The sequence below is a fragment of the Lolium perenne genome, chromosome 6 (genome assembly GCF_019359855.2).
Source record: "Lolium perenne isolate Kyuss_39 chromosome 6, Kyuss_2.0, whole genome shotgun sequence".
NCBI lineage: Eukaryota > Viridiplantae > Streptophyta > Magnoliopsida > Poales > Poaceae > Lolium > Lolium perenne.
The window spans coordinates 212,689,899-212,709,076 of NC_067249.2; the positions used below are offsets into that span (position 1 = coordinate 212,689,899).

The following is a 19,178-nucleotide window of genomic DNA, read 5'->3' on the forward strand; positions in this document are numbered from 1 at the left end:
GCTTCCTTTTGATTCTCCAGGGTTGCTTCAGAGAAGGGTTTACGGAGGGAGGAGGACCGCCCAACCGCACGAGAAAAATGGAAGAACTAGACGTCTGGTTGAGCTACGAGCGGAATAAATCGCTGAAAAAATGGAACAAGGAGAGTAAGCTAACAAGGTAGCAGTATCTTAATTTGCCCCTGGCACATACATGTACAGACATAAGCACATCGTAATCGATTGGTCGAAATGTTCCAACAAATAATTCCCAAGACTAAAAAACGACAGAGACGACTAATAGACTATTGCAGCTGCGACCAAAAGCACGGTCAAAATGTGCTTTAAGTGGCCAAGGAACCACTGGTACCAGAGAGAGCTATCAGATGCAGGGAAGAAGTTTCTAAGAGATGCAGTATATGGTTTGGCAAATTGGCAGTGCAAACATATTAAGCATAAATCGGCGTCTACCAACCTGCCTACCACCGTATATGTATCTACGGCCCACGATCTGCTCGATCGAGCAGCCGATGGAGAAAGCGATAGAGGCTGCAAGACGAAGAAAAAAGGTAGGCTAGGAGGAGGCGTCAAAATCGTTACAGCCGGGGAGTCCTTGTCCTGACACGGGGAAATGGATCGCTGCTTTCACGTACACGCACAAAAACAGGGAGTGTAGAGGTAGATTGATAGGTGGAGAAAAAGACGCATGCTTGTAGATTCAGCAAAAGAAACAGCAAACCTGTTCAGTACATGTATATTTAGAGTACATACATACGCGAGCCTAGCACAATTTGTTGGGGGACTGGATGTGCAAACCCGACACCTAGGCTCACATCCTCCCAAATACGAATTTAGGTTCATATTTATACATGAGTATCTGGTTGTTCATGCAATTTATTGTGAGGACTAGGCCGTGGAAGTGAAATTATCCCCTCAATTTTGAGTGGGTTCGCAAACAGAGCCCTAGCTCCCGTGTCGCTCCGAGGAAGGGATACGAGGAGTACATAGTCTTATCTTTCTCTGTAAAAATTCAAGGTCTACTTTTAATTGAATCTGCCTAGCAATACTCTTGTTGAAAGCATTGTTTTCAGAGCACGGTCTTTCTCCGGTGTAAAAACCTAAAATCTATGATCTAGCGACGATGGCACTTTTGAAGAATTAGACTCTGGGTGATGTCTTAGTAGTGGTTTGTGTTGCACCTACAAGATTTTATCACCATAGCGGGATCTTTTATTTTATTTTATTCTTCTTCTTCTTTTAGTATGGTTGTGCGCATCAGTAATGCTTTTAAAATATTTCGTTATTGCAAAAATTAGGTGTAATTGGTATCTTCGCCTTATCAACATAGTCCCTTTGCCAAAAAAAATGCATACGTGGTAATGTAGACCTGGATAATTTCTGAAATTAAAGTTGGTGATAATTTTCTGGCTGACGGATGCCTAATGCTAATAATTAATCAGCATATAAAAAAGGCAAATAATACTCGGCAATCTAGTCTGGAACTCTGGATACATGCATAGAAAGGATCTGATTGTGATGCTCGCCGCGCGCGCGCGGCCGTCAGCTCGCTCCCGCAACGACCGATTGACCAACCGAACATGGCGAAACATGCTCGTCTATCTTCCCCGACAAAACACACGCAGAGCCTGATTTGGCTATAGCTAAACTAAACGTGGACCAACCACTGACAGTATAACGTGTACTACTGCATTAATTCGTTTTTTTTTTTCCACGGGAGCTAGCATGAGAAAGACGCACTTCCCTGCGAAAAAAAAGAGGGAGAGGGAGAGAGAGAGAGAAAGAAGCACTTGGCTCCTTTCATCAGACCACCTGGCTGAGATGGCTTACCAGCTAGGTAAGGATCTCGGACAGTGACAGTGAAACGAAATTAACCGGTTACCGACTGACCGACCTGGGCGTTCTGGCGGTTTGTTACAAGTACATTTGTAAGCTAGCTAGGTAGCCAGCGCCGGCCGGCCGATGACTTGGTTCGAACTGTTCCGGTCGCCGCACGCACTCGTGCTTTAGCCATGGAGCTTGGTCTAGTACGTGTCCGGTCAAATTCTGCTCCGTTATCTTGCTTGCCAACCCAACCCAACCATTCCCATTTCCCCTCACCGAACCGAGCCGAGTCCACCCCTCCAACTCCAACACCAAGCGCAGCTTCGCGGCCGCCGAACCCAAAGTTTTTACTATATTCTTCTCCCCGTGGCGATTAGCGAGGCCGAACCAGTTCAACGCGGTGCGCGTGCGTGCGTGCCTGTTCCTGCGCGAATATAAGCGCGCCAAGCCACCGCTTCAGGTTGAAGACACTGGTACCCCGCCACACAAGACACGAGACGGGAGACGGACAGAGATCACACACCTATACTAGGACGCAAGCAAAGCTACCCCTACCACAGCGCCACCACGCAGAGGCGGAGCAAGCACACGCGCGCGGCGGCGCAGGGGCGGCGGGCACATGCGAACGCACCAGCAAGCATAGGATCTTCTTCTTCTTCTTCCACAATGAGATCAGGTGGCACCACATGGCTCCGCGCCGCCGTGCTCCTGCTCCTCCTGGTGTCATCCTCGGCGGTGGCGGCGGAGGGGAGCAGCAAGACCGGCAGCAAGGCGCACAACTACGAGGAGGCGCTGCGGAAGAGCCTGCTCTACTTCGAGGCGCAGCGGTCGGGGCGGCTCCCGCACGGGCAGCGCGTGCCGTGGCGCGACCACTCGGGCCTCACCGACGGGCTGGAGCAGGGCGTGGACCTCGTCGGCGGCTACTACGACGCCGGGGACCACGTCAAGTTCGGCCTGCCCATGGCCTTCACCGTCACCATGCTCTCCTGGAGCCTGGTCGAGTACGGCGCCGACGTGGCCGCGGCGGGGGAGCTCGCGCACGCGCTCGAGGCCATCAAGTGGGGCGCCGACTACTTCGTCAAGGCGCACACCAAGCCCGACGAGCTCTGGGCAGAGGTAAACAACCAACAATCTCCATCGTCATGACATGCATGCGACCAGTTCTGGCTGGCTGGCTTCACCGTGCCTGACTTGGCCTCCATCGATAGATTTCCGCTAGCTGGTTCGCACAAAGTGATCATCGAGAAAGAGACCAGTTCAATTATGCATGCCTCCACTCCAACTATTCCGTTTCCTTCTTTTTCCGCTTTTTCTACTACTGTTTCCAAACATTACAAACCTACTTAATTATATTGAATTTCTGCTTATATAGCTAGCTCAATTATACATACTACTTTGTACTACTGTTTTATCTAAGAAAAACTAGGAAAAGGGTTCAAATTTTTTGGGAAAGAAAACAAAAGAAAGGTTCTTCATTTTCTGGCGAATAGCAACAACCGTGTTAGGTGGCCAGCAGTTCGATCAATGGACGTACGTACGAGCCGGAGCACCAGCAGCACTAAACAATGCGTTTCTTCCACATGGCGTGCACATAGGCTTTTCAAAAATTTCGTCGGTCCATGCATCCGAGCGGTTGGATTAATCTTGATTTATGCTTCCAGGTGGGCGACGGCGACACGGATCACTACTGCTGGCAGCGGCCGGAGGACATGACGACTTCGCGGCAGGCCTACAAGGTCGACCGCGAGAACCCGGGCTCCGACGTCGCCGGCGAGACCGCCGCCGCGCTGGCCGCGGCGTCCATGGTCTTCCGCGACTCCAACCCGCACTACGCACACCTCCTCCTCCACCACGCCCAACAGGTATACTTGCTTGCTTACACATACTGTGCGTGAAAAGTCTGTCGTGTGGAAAAACAGAAGGAAAAAATCTCGCCGGAAATGTCGCGCGTACGTACCGAACTTTGGAACGTAGTAGCTACGGCGTACGTATAGTTTTCGTTTGTAGTTTGTACCCCTAGCCAAGTTAGTCAAGAGGTGCCGGTATCCTTTCATGGGGTGTGTGAGGTGTGCGTTGTTCCTTTCGCCCTGCGCCGCACATGCATCCCAAGTTGCCAACAGCTCAACACGATCGACGTCGATCGGGCGGGAAAGGGAGATTTTTCTCCGCCCTGTCGGCTCCTACTCGCAGTCGTTCGTTGGTGCTGCCGTGTGGGGCCAGGCCGCCAGGGCCGCCGGCACGCAACCTACCGGAGAATAAGAGCAAAAGAAAAAAGGAGAGAAGAGAAGAGGTCTTGTTAGCGTCTATTTGGTGGATGGGAAACTTTCCCGTTTGCCTCCCGTTTCCATGATTAGGTTTGCCAGTTCAATCACATGATCCAGCGACCGGCTTAATTCGGAGCTAAGAAATGGTCCGTGTCGTCATGTGCTTATTGAACCGGTCCGTATTCACACCTACTGACCTAGCCGCTTTTCCAGTGTCTATCATGGATGAGAAGATCTCGTCATAAAATTAAAACAATTACTAGTATACAATCTTAATTAGTTGAGTGTACAAACATGCGCAATAGTAGGCCATTAGCTAATGTTTCTTTGTTTATTTGCAGTTGTTCGAGTTCGCCGACAAGTACAGGGGCAAATACGACAGCAGCATCGCGGAGGTGAAGAGCTACTACGCGTCGGTGAGCGGCTACAAGGACGAGCTGCTCTGGGCCGCCCTCTGGCTCCACCGCGCCACCGGCAGGGCCGACTACCTCGACTACGTCGTCGACAACGCGCACGACTTCGGCGGCACCGGCTGGGCCATCACTGAGTTCAGCTGGGACGTCAAGTACGCCGGCGTCCAGATCCTCGCCGCTAGAGTAAGCAGCCTACACAATGACTTTGATGCGCTTATCAAGTGACCACTGATCACTGACGAAAAATGCTTATGTTTCAGCTGCTGCTGAGAGGGGAGCACACGGCGGCCCAGAGGGAGACGCTGGAGCGGTACCAGGCCAAGGCGGAGCACTACGTGTGCGCCTGCCTGGGCCGCAACCGCAACACCGACGACGACGACGAATCCAGCAACAACGTGGAGCGGAGCCCGGGCGGGATGCTCTACATCCGGCAGTGGAACAACATGCAGTACGTGACCAACGCGGCGTTCCTCCTCTCGGCCTACGCCGACTACCTCTCCGACGCCGGCGTGCAGACCATCACCTGCGCCGGCGGCGAGACCGCCGACGCCGGCGAGGTGGCGGCGCTCGCGAGGCAGCAGGTGGACTACGTGCTGGGCGACAACCCGAGGGGCGTCAGCTACCTCGTCGGGTACGGCGCCAAGTACCCCGCCAGGGTGCACCACCGCGCCGCCTCCATCGTGCCGTACAAGCACAGCAAGCAGTTCATCGGGTGCACGCAGGGCTTCGACCACTGGTTCGGCCGCCGGAGCTCCAACCCGAACGTGCTCGTCGGCGCCATCGTCGGCGGGCCGGATCGGAAGGATAGGTTCAGGGACGACAGGGAGAACTACATGCAGACGGAGGCCTGCACCTACAACACCGCGCCCATGGTCGGCATGTTCGCCAAGTATAACAAGATGGCCCGGGATGAGAGGGAGCAGAGACTGGCGACGGCCAGAAGTCCGGTCACGTCCGCTGCGGCCGAGGTGTAAATAAATACTCCGTAGAAGATAGGCTATAGATCGAGGCGGGGCTGTACAATTTTCCCCATTCTTTGGTTCAATTTTTCTTCTTCTTTGGAGTTCTTTATACACAGGATGAAAATTAGTTTTAGTACACGAAGAAAAAAAGGTGGGAGGCATTGGCATGCAAATGTAAATTCACTGCAAGTACATATGAGAGAAAGAAAAATTCCAGTTATCTGTGATTCTAGGTTGTGTATGCTTTTCAGTAATGAAAAGAAAATGCGTTGGTCAATGCCAAATTCAGCGGCAAGCTAAAGATAATCAACAAAGCACGAAAGTAGACACAAGCCACAAACACATTCATCAAAGACACATATGGACCGCTTTAAAAAGAAATGAAAACGCAGTGGAGATCATAACACACATTCACCGAATACAAATATGGAGTATTTCATAAAGTTCCCTGTGTTATATATATATATATCTTTTAAGACTTAATCACCAAACTCAAATCAGAGAACACAATTACTGATGCACAACGATGGAGCAGCACTATTGCCACAGCTCATATAACATAATCCAACATTTGGTGAAGTGTCCAGAAGAATGCATGACGTGTTTGGAAGTCCTCGGCCAAACGAGTATTTCGCAGATAGAAGTACATGGTATCAACAAGGATGCTTAGAATTACTCTTGGCTAATCAAAGAATGTCAACCGAGGTCGATAAGGAAACTTGCTTAGTTTAAACATACAACAGGATATCACCTCAGATATCATACATGAGCCTTGTGAGTTAAAAAAAGAATGGTAGAAATAATACACCAATGGGTGAATATAATACATTGCCAGTTTGACGGAAGACTTACAAGTTACAACAACAGAGTTCAGAACCAAGATCAACTGATCTGTGGCCACAAAATCTGACAGGTTGAGAGCACATCATATCGATCAATACGGCAAAATGATCGTGAAAAAACCACCATAGATAACCTACGTATTTCTATAAACAACTGAGGTCCTCTGGATACAGACCATGCATGCAATCTCTCGTCCGCTCTCCATTCTTCAATCCATATTTCTTTTTCCACCAATATCGTCAGGGGATGAGAGCATGCCATGAAAATATGGTTTTCATAGATGCCGATCAACGCCCCTAGTATTTCGGTGGTGCCGGTGGCAACCTATTTGGTTTGCGTTGGCTGCCTGAACTGGAACCATTTGCGTCCCCATTTTCATACCGCCGACCACGACTGTCAGCACTTCTCGATCTTGATTCATTGTGGGAACTGGATCGGTCAGCAGAGCCATTTCCTGCAGAACTGAAGGCAGACCTCCATTCCTCACCTGACGGGCTCTGTGGGGTACTCTCTGCGAGTGATGTTTTATTTTGTCAGGGTCAAGTATTTGATTTGTGCACGAGGAAAGCAGAATAAATTAACAAAATTACATCACCTGCCATTACTTGCCCTGATAAGCACTAACTTCACGGTAAGGTTCATAATTTATGTACTCACATTTCAAAAATAAGCTACATGTAAATTTAATGACATGTTTTCTCCATTGCCCGCATTTATTTTCACCACATCCCATTTTTGAGTGAACGTATACCTTATATCTAATTCCGAAGACATTAATACCGTGGGCCAATCCCTGTAGTACTCTTGGTTTCATGTTTTCAAGTGGTGTGCTGGACAGTCAAGACATTCTATGTGTGAACACTCATTTTATCTTGCTCAGTTAGTGGACGTTATTTATACAAAATAAAACACAATGAAGTATTTTCAAACTGATGCAAGAATGTTTAACCACTAGCAATGAGGATTATCACAAGTGGTGACTGCATGCCCGTGAATCTAAGGCAAAGCATATTGCCCCTCAAAAGTTTTGGCCAAAGATGTGCAACATGTCATCTCTGACCCAGCCCAACCTCCATACAACAAATCTAGTGTGAAGTCTGTTATACTGTAGTGTTCTCAATTTGCTTGCAAATAGAACAGGTCTGAAGTTTTGAGCTGACAGCACTGGTTTTGCAAAACAAGTGAAAGCTGTGCACAAACACTAAGGACATACTCATCCCTGACAAGTACCACACAAGGTCTAGAATTATCAAGCATTGTAAGTAGCTTTCAAGAAGTGCTTGTCCAAGTGATAGTGATACGGACAAGAATCAGCTTATCAGCAAAATGGCATAAAGAACAAACGAATTGAGAATACTGTTGATTTTTGCTTGATACAAGTAACCAATACAGATGAATTACTCTGAGACAAATTTTCATGATTTAACTTCTATAAAGTCATTATTAGGTAATATGTGCCATTCATATTGGACAATATTGCGGTTTCAGTTGGCTGCGACACTGAGTATCGACCGATATTTCAGTCATTCCAGGCCAAACCGAAATTACCCAGATTGACGACCTGCACACTTCAATTGGACCATCAAGCATGGATTCGCAGTGTGTTTGTCCATGTAGTAGTGAGAATATGGACACAATCACACGAATACACGACCATCACATATTAGGCATGGCAATTGTTAACAGCAATTTGTCAACAGCCATCACAGTAACATGAACATTTGCTTATGTATGCTAATGAGCAACTGAAACGGCAATTAACCATCCAATTATTTTGTGTGTGTGGGTGTGCTTGGTACTAGGTAACATTCTATTTCGTAACACAAACAATATTAGCTATAAAAACTGAAGCAAACTCACAAGCAGCTAAAACCAATAAATTTGCAACATGAAGCAGATATTTGAAATAGTCAAGCTTACCCGGGGCAGAAGTATCATCAGAATATGATGAAACTGCAGTTCTATTATCATGGATGCTGAGCTGACGAGTAAGTGTTGACAGAAGAGATGATTGTTTTTGAGCTTTTTCCCGTCTACGTTTAGCATTGTGGTCCTCTTGGAGAAGTTCTTCAATCTTTGCATTACTTTGTGAACTGAAAGTGAAAATTGTGACAAGATTAACAACATTGCAACAAATTGTCAAAAGATACTTAAATATCGTTAGGATGGAACACTCTGTCAACATTACTGCAAGTTCGCAGTAAGAAATGATCAAATGGATAATGTTTGAGGTGCATGATAGTACTTTGGGCGGGAGGCTGGGAGGGGTTTGTATTCATGGCCATCACCTAAGCTCTAGTTCTGATATGTCACAAACCAAATGTAACGAGTCGAAAAAAAAATAAGAAAAGTAGCAATGTCATCTGAAAAGTTTTGTAGGAAAGAACTTAGCAGCAAAAAAAAGTGTGAATGGACCATCACAAGATTAACTTAGTTAGTTTAACGGGAGTGTAAGCATCATTTAAGTAAAAAGGGCAGACTATCAAGTCACACAAAACAGCAAACTAACAAAAACTTGCTATACTGCATGTGCTTGAGGGTGCATATTAGGTGTAAGTGTGCAACTGTGAGAAGTGATCCAAGCTATAACTGTGAAAGGTGATCAAAGCTGCGAAGCAATTGGATCGGTGCATATCACTCTGTAACAAAGTATGGAACCTTTTAGTTGTGAAGTGCCCAGTATATAACACATCTCACAAGTAAAACTACACATTGATGAGAAACCATAACACCATAGCTGCAATTAAAACTAGGGTTTTCGGACAGAGCTCTCTTATCCTTTTCTTCTCTCTCGTAGCTACAGTAGGTTGAGAGTCGACCCCGGTGAATCGGGCCGACCCGAGGCCTTCCTCGGCGGCGTTGCCGGCCGGAGGTGGCTGAGGCGAGGTACCGGACCTCATAGTGTATATAGTAGTTGCAATAATGGTAGGACTAGATTGCTCTGTGTTGGCGAGATGCCGTTCTTCGGCTTTATGCCGTTTCTTCAGCTTTATGCTGGGAGGGTGGCGCCAGTTCCCCGTGGCCGGAGCTGGTGCTGGCTGGCTGTCCTTCTCCTTGTGGTGGTGCTCTCGTGGTGGGGGCTGGAGGCTACTAGGATGGGGGCTGCTGGAGTCTCCAATAATAAGGCCTATGCTGCTGTCTTCTGGATCCGATGGTTTGATGCGCTGCTGCTCTCTCCGGCCGGCCATGGTGGCGAGGGGAGTAGGTGTGGTGGCGTGAAGACCTGCAGATCTGGAAGGGGGCGGGGAAATCTGCTGCAGCTTGGAGATACTCATATGGTGGCCTTGTTCGCTGCCATGATCCATGGCCGTTGGAACGGCCTCTCCTCGGTGCCATCTAAAAGGCGCTTGTTCAACCTCCTGTGGAGGCCTTTGTTCAATGGATCAGCACTGGAACTTCTCTTCTTGTCCATCCCAAGTGGCAGGTTCCCCGGTGATGGAGAAGAAGCCGGTGGTGTGATCCCTTTCTTCGTTGTGGTGGAGCAAGAAGACCAGGACTCTATTGCGTTTTCTCTTTTAGTTCTAGGGTCTTCTTGGCATATTTGGAGGACCAAGTTGTAATTTTCCTTTTATGTATGTTCCTCTATGTAAAGCCCACCGTATAATGCAGTATCGAGGCCCTTCTGGGCCTCTCCCCAGTTCAAAAAAAAAAAAACTAGGGTTTTCGTAGGATTACACAAAAACATTCCATTAGTTGCAGTTTTTCCAACTGGGTTGTCCATTTTTTCAGTAAATTGAGTAGAAGAACAGGAGACTAATGAAATGGGCAACTGGACACATAACCAGGACATAGATTCAATTCAGAGAAAACAGAGAATATGCATCCAACCTTATTGAGCTGTACAGCTGATTTAGCATATCTTCCTTTGCTTTCTCCACTTGGCAAAGCACAATAGCCTGACCAATTGATCATGCATAAGATACTGAACGCCCCAATGAGAGTGTTACAATAATCGACTGAAGCTATGAATATACCTTTGGAACATTTGCTGCCAAACTGTTCAAAACAGCCTCAACATAACCACGAACTTCTTGAGACATCCATCGGAGTTCTTCTTCCGGATCAGCAGGCCTACGGGCCATTGTATCCTTAAGAGAAAAAAGGATGATAGTGTGTCAGAGTGGTAAAACAAAGCAACAGAAAGAAGTGAACTTTTCTTTGATACATCACACATTCAATCAAATGATAAAATATGCTAACTCGAACGTAGCATGAGCACCGAACAGACACAGTTAATAGAAATAACCTGAGGCGCAAGTAACTTTTAACAGTAGTTCTAAAAGCTTCAAAATGAATAAATGTACAAGGACAAAACACACAAGTGAGGCATATTGTGGAGCTTACAAGGGATCCATCTGAACGGCTTTGTCTTATGGGACCACCCTCAGGAGTGTTTGAACCCTTGACAGACCCACCTTTGCTCTCAATAATACCTCTTATCTTCTTCATCCACTCAATTTTGTCAGCCATACTCTCAGCCTTCAATATAACGGCACTATGAGCTGCAACATGGAATAAGCATTAATAGTGATAGAATCATAGTAAACCTCAGGATAGTTAGAGGCAGCAACCTTTCAGCACAGTTTTGTAGGCAACTCTGTTAGTAATCTTAAATAAAAGACTTGGGCCTTTCTCTTGGCCATTCGCCTTCTTTGAATCCTTGGAATTCTTAGAAATATCTTCCTCCTCTATCTCTTCCATGTTACATTCCTGAATCATGCAACAGACTGTTAGTTGACAGCCATAAGTTCAGATATCTTTTTTAGTAAGTTCAAAAATAAATTAGATGCCTCCACGATAAATTGAAAAACATTTTACTGATTATGGCTATGTATGGTGAAGTAGTGCATCATAGCTTACTCAACATCAAGTACAATAAAGAAACAGAGTAAAATATAAAATATATAAGCACACCTCTAAGACAATGACGCCTCGAAAATGCCTCTCCTCTTGTTTCTTGGTGTATCCAAGCTGAACAGGGAAAGGTTACGGTAAATGACACCAACCTCCTCAAATATTAAAAAATCAGCAGTAAATGTCAAGAATACTATCGAAAGATTGCATTCCGAACAATGGAGACTGGTGGACATCAGGACAGATTCATTAACCTTTCCACTCTTCTCATTTAGGACAAACCACCTTCTGCTCCATTCATTGTTTTTTGCACTCTTCTTCAACAGGTAACCTAAAGAGAGAAGAAAACATATTCTTGTGTATCAATAAATCAAACCAAAATTATTGGAAGGAAATCACCAAAACCATGCACAGTTACTTGTTGCATCCGTATGCAATGCATTGTATACTATAAAATGAAGATTATGTTAAGAGTCAGCATAGAGTTAACAAGTAGCTAAAAATGGTGATTCTTATGAAATTGTTTACTTCATTTTACTGGATAAAAAATGACATTGGAGCAACATCAAATAAATTGACATGTTTTTCTGTTCTACAATGAGAGTGGCAGAGGAAAAGTGCTATCAAATTGGTCTGAAAAAAGAGGAAGCTGAGGCAAGCTATGGCGCAGTATTATACCTGCAGTTATTTCGCCACCAGGACCAGCAACCTGCAGATTAGGTCCCTCTTTGTTATCTTTATCTTGTTGATTGGATTTGTCTTTTGATGATTTCAGGTTACCACCAGTTTGCTCAGATCCTGCCTGTGCGCTTGAACCCTAATATGAGATACAACTAATATGAACAGCCAGACCAACAGAAGTATATTGTGGTCAATCTGCATACAGTTTTGTTGGTATGCAGAGTCATGCAAGCAAAGATGCAGAAGTCATACCTTGTTCATCATGGATTGTTCAGCATCTTGTGCTTTCTTAGATGATTTAGTTTTCACCTCCTCCTCACGACGCTGCCTTTCCATTCTGCAAATATCATGCCAAGCCAAAAGAAGAAAATGAGAATATGTGAATATGGTGATGAAAACTCTGAAAGGGCATTTAAATGTATACACTGCCTGCAATATGAAAAATCATTACTAAATGTATGATCAATTTCTTAAACAAGGAGTAAAAATGAAGTGGTACACTTCATTAGTGTGTTGCTTTTAAGGGAAAAATTCAGGCATTTTGGCAGTCTAATTTAGGTTGATATGTTATTCCTGTTGTATCAATAATATGGTTCAACATTAGCTTTTATCTTGTCCAAACGAAAAAAAGTTAAGAATCTAATAAACTTTTGTTGCCAATTTACCAAGTACAGAAAAACAAAAGGAGAAACAGATTACTTGCCAAAGTTACACTAAAGCTGATCAAATAAAATGGAATCAATTGTCATGATATTCATGAAGGCCAATAATATGGTTCAACATTAGCTTTTATCTTGTCCAAACGAAAAAAAGTTAAGAATCTAATAAACTTTTATTGCCAATTTACCAAGTACAGAAAAACAAAAGGAGAAACAGATTACTTGCCAAAGTTACACTAAAGCTGATCAAATAAAATGGAATCAATTGTCATGATATTCATGAAGGCCAATAATATGGTTCAACATTAGCTTTTATCTTGTCCAAACGAAAAAAAGTTAAGAATCTAATAAACTTTTATTGCCAATTTACCAAGTACAGAAAAACAAAAGGAGAAACAGATTACTTGCCAAAGTTACACTAAAGCTGATCAAATAAAATGGAATCAATTGTCATGATATTCATGAAGGCCCCAGCTAAGCTTACCTTCTTTGTACTAAACGGATGAAATGTTGCGGGGGGACAAAGGCACGCTCCATATCAACAAGCGCAACAACCATCTTTTTCGCGTCATTTTTGAATGTATCCAACGCGTTAGATGCAATTTCAATGATCTTGCAAAAAGAAATGGTGGAATGTCATGCTCAGAAATAAGAGTTATACACAGTAAAAGGGGGTTCAGGTTGTGATAGAACAAAGTGCCACCTCGCGTTTGAATGGAGGATATCTTCCAAGCCCTGGTGTGCCATTTGCAGTGGCATTTACTATGTCTAACAATACACGGTGTACCTAGATTCAGAAAACTGATATCAGACGGTACATACACAATAGTTTGTCTAAGCCCAAGTGTGTTTGATATTTCTAATACATAATATTGAGAAGGCTTGGTATAGTACAGGTGTACGTAACTGAGCCAAGCTCGAGCGCAACTATAGACTTAAGTTAATCACAAATAGTTTGTCCGAACCCAAGCATTTTGGATAGTTCTAATACCTAGTATTTAGTATTTACATACATACTAAATGATAAGCTACACAGCCAGTTGCATAGTCACATAAGTACTTTTACGGATAAAGCAGAACACTGAATATTAGCATTGTACACATAGCTCATCAAAAGAATTACGTTGTTCTTCATCCAAAGGCGTAAGTTATCTAAGCCAAGACGTACCTCGTCAACACATAGCCGTGATGGCTCCTTTGCCATTTCAAGTACTCCTTTAATCAAGGATTTTAAACCTTTCTCCGGAGATATCAAATATGGTTGATAACCATCAGCTTCCAAGACAATCTAGAATATATGAAGAGAATGATGTTCATCGTAGGCCAAAATAGTAGTTCACTCTGGTGTATCTACAAGAGCTTTTAAGTTTACCCTTTTGACGTTGTTCATGTCAAAATGCCTGTCCAATGGAAGCTGTTTGATCCTATCCGGAAACTTGCCCTCAAAACTTGCAACAATTTTCCAACCAGACCCCTTTTGATTGAGAACAGTATAATGGTATTGTAATCAGTTCATTTGGCAAGTGTTAAATTGGTTATAGACAAAAAGACCATAACTCAAGCTTTTCACTAACCTCACCAGAAGTGACATGAGCAAGAAACTTATCTTCAAACTCTCGGCACAGCTCCAAAGCAACAGCCCTGGTTCCTTCTGAGCTTTGTACCATCTGCTCCCCCAGCTTTGAAAGTTCCTCTTTCACTGACTGGGACTTGCCCTGAAGCCTGACAAATAGAGAAAGGGTGCAGGTATTTGCAAAATTAAACACCAGAAATCATAATCAGGTTATATTAATAAACATGAAAGAAGGGCATGAGACAAGAAATATATATGTTTATGGCGCACTTGAGATCAATTGATTGATAAATCGAATTTTCGGTTTGTACTTAATAGAGCAGAATAGATCAGAGAGCATAGCAAATTTTGGTAGCGTATTCAAAAGATGGTATCACTTTAACATTTTTATTAAGACAAGTAGATGCGCCAACATATAGTTCATGATGCTTACCCAGATAACATGCTAGGTAGTCGCACTTTCATCCGTTTACGTATCTGCTTAGCAATGGTATCTACAAGAGCAATTCTGCCAAGCTTGTTCTGAGGAGCACTGGTTAAGATGGATTTAAGGCTTTCTGCCTCAGCTCGCCAAGCTGTTTCCAGTGAATTCTCGGACCCAACTGACCCTGATTGAGCTGACGCAATTGCAACAGACTGCCCTATTAAAGCAACCCATTCAATTTCAGCTGATGCGCGTGGACCCTTATTAGACAAAATGGCCTGAACACAGGCAACTGTCTTTGCATCTGCTGCGGCTTGATCGATTTTACTCAAGACTCCTATTGTTCGGGTTCCTACAACAAGGACACGAAGAAACATCAGTTGCTGCAAAGACAGTGGATATGCTGTCACAGAGGATGTATGATCAGATTCAATTGACAGACCTTCTGGATCGATATCCCTCGCTAGTCGAAGAGCTCGAGAGGATGCAACCTCAGCGGCTTGCATTGCTGGTATCACAACAATCAATATTGCATCATTGTGCCCAGCAAACTCATTAATCTGAAATTTGAACAACAGTATGTTATACAACATGAGGTGATAGAGAACATGGTACTACATAAGATTCAATTGTTTGTGTGCTTCTTTTCCATGTAGTATGTGGGGTGGGGAAATGAAAGTTGTATAGCTATGCTACAGAGTAGGTGATTATCAGTTCAAGTGTATGACATGCTACTCCTCTGCTTTTTTGCCGCACTCCTATACATTAGATATCATTCTGGTTCATGTTGGTTAAAGTAATGCAATGTCATATGTTAATCTGAGCACTATGGACATTCTAAACAGGCATTGTTTACTAGTTTAGGAGTAAAGATAAGAATATTGAGAGAGTGGTACTCACCGTTGAATCGTCGATGACTCGTTGGTCTATGCCAGGTAAATCAATCAATTTCAGTGGAGGAGCTGGAAAACATAGAGAGATGCAGTGAGAAATCATTTGCCAATGAAAGAGAAGGAAATAATGTGCAGGAGGATGCAGCATAACTATCAGATACTGAGCTGGTATTTCCGGATCAGTTTAACTTCATCGTTGGAAAATCACGAGCACGCTCATTTGGGTAATAACTAGTCATAACCATAGCAGAACACGCTCTCGCTGCACACCTTTGACAATCTTAAGGTCTTACCATTTCAATTCTATGCAGCACATGAACGTTCAAGCTGTCAATGTTCAACAACTAACTATGGAAACTGTTTGGGAACTTGTTCAAGCATTGCCCAAACTAGTAGGAGAAAAAGTGAGCGATCCACCAACAGACCTGTGCTAGTTCTCAGCTTGAGGTAAATCTCATCAGTTCGGCTCCTCCCGGGTCCGCTGGCCTTGCTGAGCCTATCCTGCAGCGAATGCCGGAGCGCACCTGCACGCCAACAGAACCACAGATGAGTCACCAAACTCAGCGCACCGACCAACCGCGGGCATTGTCAGATCTGGGTAGCCAGTGGGGAGATCTCACTCACTTGCGGACACCTGCTGCGACTTGCTGTCGATCTGCAGGACGATGGACTTGGTGCTGAGGCCCGGATCCCTGTGCAGGTCGACGACTATGGGCGCCCGCGTGGCCCCGTTCTCCCCCGTCGGCTGCACGCACCAGAGCAAGCACGGCTCACGCAAACGGAATGCTGAAGCGGCAGAGGGCCGCGGGGTAGAGTAGAGAAGAGGAACTCACCAGCACGGGGTGGCCGATGAGGCTGTTGAGCACGGCCGACTTGCCGGACCCCTGCACGGAAGGAACAAGCAGGATCGAGTCAGATCAGGCGCGCGCGGGCGGGCGGGGGGTTTGGAGGTGGCGATGGCGATGGCGAAGGTGGGACTTACGACGTTGCCGAGCGCGACGGCGTTGAGGAAGGTGGAGGGGCGGCGCGGGGTGGCGTCGTCGGAGGGGTCGTCGTCGGCGAGGAGCGAGGCGGCCTGGCGCATGGACTCGGAGAGCTGGACGAGCTCGTCCATGGCGTCCATGGCCGCCGCGGACGACATGGGCGCAGGGATCTCGAGGCTGGTCGGGGAGGAGATCTCGGGGTGTGGGGAGCCCAGCTGCTGTTGCCTGCGGGGAAATTGGAGGCGGACTCGTGGAAATTGGAATCCGCTAGGCCGACTATAGGCAGAGGGCTCGGGAATGGGATTTCACACGGGAATTGTTGCATTGCAGTTGCACCCCTGCTTTTCAAGTGACGGGACCACCCACCAGTGCGGTGCGGTGCGCGTTTGGTTGTTCGGGCGCGTCGGTCCGGTTTTCGTCATAGCTCAATAATCTCTACTATCTCCCTTTCGAGAAGAAAAAGAAGGAACATGTTCTCCCTTCTCCCCCTACTTTCGTCGTCCTTTTGATCGTTTGTCGTCAAGATTTTGGTCATCATCCTTCGTCAACTTCCCGCCCGCAATCAGCGCCGCCTGCCCGCCTCCTGAAAAACCCCGTCGCTCGCGTCCCTCCCTTCCATGTCCCGAAATCCCGAACGATAAACGTGCAGTCCGCTTTCCTCCCTCGCATGTGCTCACGGAGGAACTCGACGAGCGCGTTTTCCTATGCGAGGTCCATGTTTGTTGCAATAGATGTCGTTTTCTTGGGATCTGTCGGGTGGATCTGCACCTCCTTGGAATCCTTAGTGGTGTCAAAGGTTGGCTCCCTGAGCGGCCTCCCTGTATCTGGCAAGACATCGTAGTCAGCTGTTAGCCTTGACGCCATATACTCTGCTTGCATCCCGAAAGTTTCTGACAGTCGATGAAAATCCTTGTCGCCCTTATCAGCTAACGCGAAGCTTCCCTTTACTGTAATCGGTCCCTTAGGTCCAACTAGTCTTCATAACAAATATGTGCAGTGTGGTGATACGTCCAAAACGTATCTACTTTTCCGAACACTTTTGCTATTATTTTGCCTCTAATTTGTGTATTTTGGATACAACTAACACGGACTAACGATGTTTTCAGCAGAACTGTTCTGGTGTCTCGTTTTTGTGCAGAAATCCAACTTTCAGGAAAATCCTCGGAATTTATGCGAAAGGTCTTATTTTTCCAGAAGATTGACGGAGCCAGAAGGGCAAGCCAGGTGGAAGCCCGAGGGCCCCACATACTAGGCCGGCGCGGCCCAGGAGGGGGGCGCGCGACCCTAGTGTGTGGCCCCCTCGGCCGGCCTCCGACGCCCTCCTTTGGACTACTTAACGCCTTCGACCTAAAAACGCACGACGAGAAGTCGAAGTCGCTAGAAACCATCCAGTACGCCGCCACCATCGCGAAACTCCGTCTCGGGACCAGAAACTCTGTTCTGGCACTCCGCCGGGACGGGGAATTGGAGGAGATCATCGCCATCATCACCACCGACGCCTCTCCATCAACCAGCAATGTTTCTCCCATCCATGTGTGAGTAATTCCCCCGCTGTAGGCTGAAGGGGATGGTAGGGATTGGATGAGATTAGTCATGTAATAGCATAAGATTGTTATGGCATAGTGCCTAGTGTCCGTAATTGGTACTTTGATGATATTGTTGCAACTTGTTATGCTTAATGCTTGTCACTAGGGCCCGAGTGCCATGATCTCAGATCTGAACATGTTATTATTTCATCATGATATGCATTGTTTTATGATCTTACCTGCAAGTTGTATACATATGTCGTTGTCCGGAACCCGAGGCCCCGAAGTGACAGAAATCGGGACAACCGGAGGGGATGGTAGTGATGTGAGGATCACATGTGTTCACGGAGTGTTAATGCTTTGCTCCGGTACTCTATTAAAAGGAGTACCTTAATATCCAGTAGATTCCCTAGAGGCCCGGCTGCCACCGGCTGGTAGGACAAAAGATGTTGTGCAAGTTTCTCATTGCGAGCACGTACGACTATATACGGAACACATGTCTATGGATTGCTTTGTACTTGGACACCGTTTTATTATTATCTGCAAATGCCCTGCTTTGATTGTTACATGAGTTTCTCTCATCCATGCAACGCCCGTCATCCATTCCTGTGCCAACAGTATTTTAATCCTGATGTTTACTAAAATCACTACCGTCGTGTCTCATTACTCGGTGTCGTTATTTCACTATCGCCATCGTTTATAAATCACATTACCGATAAACTCTTGCGAGCAAGTCTGTTTCCAGTGCACTGAATTGACAACTCACTGTTAAGGCTTTCAAGTATTCTTTGTCTCCCCTTGTGTCGAATCAATAAATTGGGTTTTACTTCCCTCGAAGACTATTGCGATCCCCTATACTTGTGGGTCATCAAGACTATTTTCTGGCGCTCGTTGTCGGAGCATAGCTTTATTTGGAAGTTCACTTGGATTGATATTGTTCGCTGCAAATTCTCCATCATGGGTAAATCTCGCGATCCTAAAGTCGCCATATTACCATCCACTACAAGAAAAGGTACAACTCTGAGTACCTCTGCTGCTCTTGATTCACCATCTGTGATGAGTCAACTTGTTTCACCGCCGCAAGCTTCACTTGCTGGTACTTCTGCTGAATCTGAAAACTCTTATAATATTGATAATGTTTCTGTTGTGCTTGATGATAGTGGTTCATTGGGATCTTTTCTAGATGCTACAATTGCTAGGTCTAGACAAATTGAAAATACTGAAACTCCTAATGCTGCTACACCTGTTAATTCACCTGAGTCTGTTGATTATTCTAGTGATGATC

The 19,178-nt window shown here is 45.7% G+C and overlaps 2 protein-coding genes across 2 annotated transcripts; one reads left to right on the forward strand and one right to left on the reverse strand.

Moving 5' to 3' along the window:
- The first annotated feature begins 2,165 nt into the window (after positions 1–2,165).
- On the forward strand, positions 2,166–5,679 carry LOC127306184 (endoglucanase 7). The gene is made up of 4 exons (XM_051336798.2): positions 2,166–2,934; positions 3,480–3,680; positions 4,424–4,678; positions 4,756–5,679. The coding sequence occupies exons 1-4, from the start codon at positions 2,485–2,487 to the stop codon at positions 5,467–5,469; spliced, it is 1,620 nt and encodes a 539-aa protein (XP_051192758.1). The 5' UTR covers positions 2,166–2,484; the 3' UTR covers positions 5,470–5,679.
- A 557-nt stretch (positions 5,680–6,236) lies between these two features.
- LOC127306182 (dynamin-2A) lies at positions 6,237–16,661 on the reverse strand. The gene is made up of 22 exons (XM_051336797.2): positions 16,367–16,661; positions 16,218–16,268; positions 16,009–16,129; positions 15,810–15,908; positions 15,392–15,453; positions 14,934–15,051; positions 14,501–14,843; positions 14,069–14,216; positions 13,867–13,968; positions 13,663–13,782; positions 13,198–13,281; positions 12,979–13,106; positions 12,088–12,172; positions 11,833–11,971; positions 11,409–11,485; positions 11,215–11,271; positions 10,872–11,010; positions 10,645–10,802; positions 10,275–10,388; positions 10,129–10,196; positions 8,221–8,393; positions 6,237–6,811 (listed from the first exon to the last, which is right to left on the reverse strand). The coding sequence occupies exons 1-22, from the start codon at positions 16,523–16,525 to the stop codon at positions 6,597–6,599; spliced, it is 2,760 nt and encodes a 919-aa protein (XP_051192757.1). The 5' UTR covers positions 16,526–16,661; the 3' UTR covers positions 6,237–6,596.
- Between the last annotated feature and the right edge of the window lie 2,517 nt (positions 16,662–19,178).

Excerpts from the sequence above, each read along its gene's own strand:
- LOC127306184 (XM_051336798.2), top strand. The coding sequence starts at position 2,485 with ATGAGATCAGGTGGCACCACATGGCTCCGCGCCGCCGTGCTCCTGCTC. Across the intron at positions 3,681-4,423 it reads TCCTCCACCACGCCCAACAG|TTGTTCGAGTTCGCCGACAA; the intron begins GTATACTTGCTT and ends GTTTATTTGCAG. Across the intron at positions 4,679-4,755 it reads TCCAGATCCTCGCCGCTAGA|CTGCTGCTGAGAGGGGAGCA; the intron begins GTAAGCAGCCTA and ends CTTATGTTTCAG.
- LOC127306182 (XM_051336797.2), bottom strand. The coding sequence starts at position 16,525 with ATGTCGTCCGCGGCGGCCATGGACGCCATGGACGAGCTCGTCCAGCTC. Across the intron at positions 13,107-13,197 it reads ATCCTCCATTCAAACGCGAG|ATCATTGAAATTGCATCTAA; the intron begins GTGGCACTTTGT and ends TCTTTTTGCAAG. Across the intron at positions 10,389-10,644 it reads GCCGTTCAGATGGATCCCTT|GATACAATGGCCCGTAGGCC; the intron begins GTAAGCTCCACA and ends TTTTCTCTTAAG.